Source organism: Adiantum capillus-veneris, chromosome 19 (assembly GCF_014529385.1).
Source record: "Adiantum capillus-veneris isolate H3 chromosome 19, ASM1452938v2, whole genome shotgun sequence".
Classification (NCBI taxonomy): domain Eukaryota; kingdom Viridiplantae; phylum Streptophyta; class Polypodiopsida; order Polypodiales; family Pteridaceae; genus Adiantum; species Adiantum capillus-veneris.
In genome coordinates this window covers 94,005,472-94,008,221 of record NC_140949.1, presented here as the reverse complement: position 1 = coordinate 94,008,221, position 2,750 = coordinate 94,005,472, and the positions used below count along the sequence as shown (strand labels likewise).

At 47.2% G+C, this 2,750-nt stretch overlaps 1 protein-coding gene across 1 annotated transcript; it reads left to right on the top strand.

The window, feature by feature from the left end:
- The first annotated feature begins 569 nt into the window (after positions 1–569).
- LOC147434483 (expansin-A4-like) lies at positions 570–2,101 on the top strand. The gene is made up of 3 exons (XM_086489962.1): positions 570–789; positions 869–1,187; positions 1,275–2,101. The coding sequence occupies exons 1-3, from the start codon at positions 636–638 to the stop codon at positions 1,579–1,581; spliced, it is 780 nt and encodes a 259-aa protein (XP_086346088.1). The 5' UTR covers positions 570–635; the 3' UTR covers positions 1,582–2,101.
- Positions 2,102–2,750: the final 649 nt, after the last annotated feature.

Below are 2,750 nucleotides of genomic sequence, written 5' to 3'. Positions count from 1 at the left end.
GAGGTTGCCCTAGTTCCAATGACCCATCGATTCAGCAGAACTTCATGGTTATGAAAGAACTGAGGGAGAACTTTAGTTGGATTTAGTTTTGACATAATTGGCTTGCTTTAAGGAGGTCATTGACAGATATCGTCACTGCCCTTGATGTGAGGTAGTCATTGTCCTTCAGAGGGGGAGCCTGGGGATGGCCGGATGGGGGGACCCTAATGTCGGTCGGTTGACCCAGCATAAAAAATTGAGAGTGGCGGTGAAGGACATGCAGTTGGGTGGTCGGGACGTGCAGGAGGGGCGCCGGCAACTGAAGGCTGGAGCAGCGGTTCAGGAATCAGGAGACCTTGGCTACTGGAGTCAAAAGCTGAGAGAAAAGGTGGTAGAGGGGGGGCCTCTTGTACAAATTTGGGTACCATGAGTGGTGGCGGCGTCCCACTGTTCCAACGCCTTGGACCCCCCCAGACCCACCCTTTACGCCCTCTTTGCGGGAGGACTTTGCTGAACCTCGCCCCCCTATAAAACTCTTCTTCTCCCCCTCGCTTCTTGCATCAGCCCCTCGCTTTTCCCCACGTGTGCATCCCCCATTGACCCCCTCTTCACACGCGTCCGCCGTTTTTTAACATATTGCTGCTGCAGGTGCAGCCATGGAATCCTGGATTAGCTCCCTCATTCGCTGCTTCTTCCTGCCTGCCACCTTCCTGCTTCTGGCGTCCAGCAATGGCTTCCTTGCAGTCGACGACTCTTGGGAGGAAGCGTTTGCTACATTTTATGGCGGCAGCGACGCCTCAGGCACCATGGGTAAGTTCTACTATAAAGCGTATGATCCACCACGGCTTATTTATTTGCTTCTTTCTCCTCACTCTCTCTCTTTATGTAGCTGGTGCTTGCGGCTATGGCGACCTTTACAGTCAGGGCTACGGCACCAACACGGCCGCGCTCAGCACAGCTCTCTTCAATGGTGGTATTACCTGCGGAGCGTGCTTTGAGCTCACGTGCTACAATGATCCACAGTGGTGCTTGCCCGGGAGCCCCTCTATCACTATCACGGCGACCAACTTCTGTCCTCCCAACGCAGCCTTGCCGAACGACGACGGAGGTTGGTGCAACCCGCCTCGCAAACACTTTGACATGTCTCAACCAGCCTTTGAGCAAATTGCGAGGTACAAGGGAGGGATAGTGCCGATAAAGTACAGAAGGTGGGCGTCTCTCTCTCTCTCTCTCTCTCTCTCTCTCACACACACACACACACTCTCTGACGCAGTTTGTCGTGGCTATGTCCCTAGGGTTCCTTGTGTGAAGAAAGGCGGCGTGCGCTTTACGATCAATGGAAACCCCAACTTCAACCTGGTGCTGCTGACGAATGTGGGTGGGAGCGGGGACGTGGTAGCCGTGTCCGTGAAAGGGGACCAGACGGGGTGGCTGGCCATGAAGCGCAACTGGGGCCAGAACTGGGAATGTGGTAAGGTACTGGTCGGCCAGGTGCTGGCCTTCCGAGTCACCACCGACGATGCTCGCACCCTCACCTCCTATAACGTAGCCCCATCTTCTTGGCGATTCGGCCAAACCTTTGAAGGTGACCAATTTTCGTAGTAGAATACTTAGATTCCACCCCTTATATTATATGTATCCATTCTCTCCTCAAAATAAGAAATCCCTAGCACAAGTGAATGCGGTTGAAAATCAATCTGGCCACCCATTGCTACTTATATGAGCAAGTATTCTTTTAGCTAGAGTTCCTCTCCACTTGTCATGCCCGCGATGTTGTATCCTCGGCACTCCGGCATACATAGTTGTGAGCTTCTCTATGTACATCTCCCTTTAAGTCCATGCCTCACCACCTACACTCCCACAAAATACCCAGTTGGCTTATGATCACTATTTAGTAGTGGCACAAGCAATAACTATTGCCAATCCTCTTGTAGGTTTGCACACAGGTTTGCACACTTTCACAATTGTGTGCTTATGCGAAAACATCAAAATCTCCTAGACCATTGAGGGGTACCCGCACATCGTGCACATATGACCATCTCTTGTTTTATCTCGACTCTACCAAATGTTATTTGTAAAACTCTCCCACAAGGGAGATGTGTATGTATTTTTCTCTTTTTCCCATTAGTCTTAATTATTTCTCACCATACATTACCCACAAGGGCTATATGTGAATTAGTCTTTTATAAGAATCATGAACATAGTACACTCTTACCAACCAGTTTCCTAAATCTTGCAGCAATAAAAGAGCATAATATATGTGATGGATGCAATGCAATATGAGTAACTATGATGCTGTTGTGAAGAATGGTATGTTGTTCTTTGTAAAATTTGCCTCTTTGCAAAAAGATAATTAGTGATAAGTGGTTTTTCAAGTTGAAACGTAAGCTTGGTGGTAGAGTTAATTGCTACAAGGCTAGACTTATGGCAAGAAGGTATGCACTAAAGACAAGGGAATTGCAACTTTTAATGACTTTTTGCTCTCATTTGCTATATGGTTACCAATCATAGCATTTGTGCATGGACATGTAATAATGTTTGGAATGCATGTATTAGTTGGACATAAAGACTATATTTTTGAATGGTAATTTTCATGAAGAAGTGTAAGTAGCATAACCTTTGTGATTGTGCTAAACAAGGCAAGAGAACAAGGTGTATAGGCTTAAAAGGACATTGTGTGGTTTGAAGAAAGATACATATCCTTGGAAAAGGTACAAGATTTTTTAGTTACACATGGTGTTTAGAATAATCCACTTGAGAGAAATTTGTAT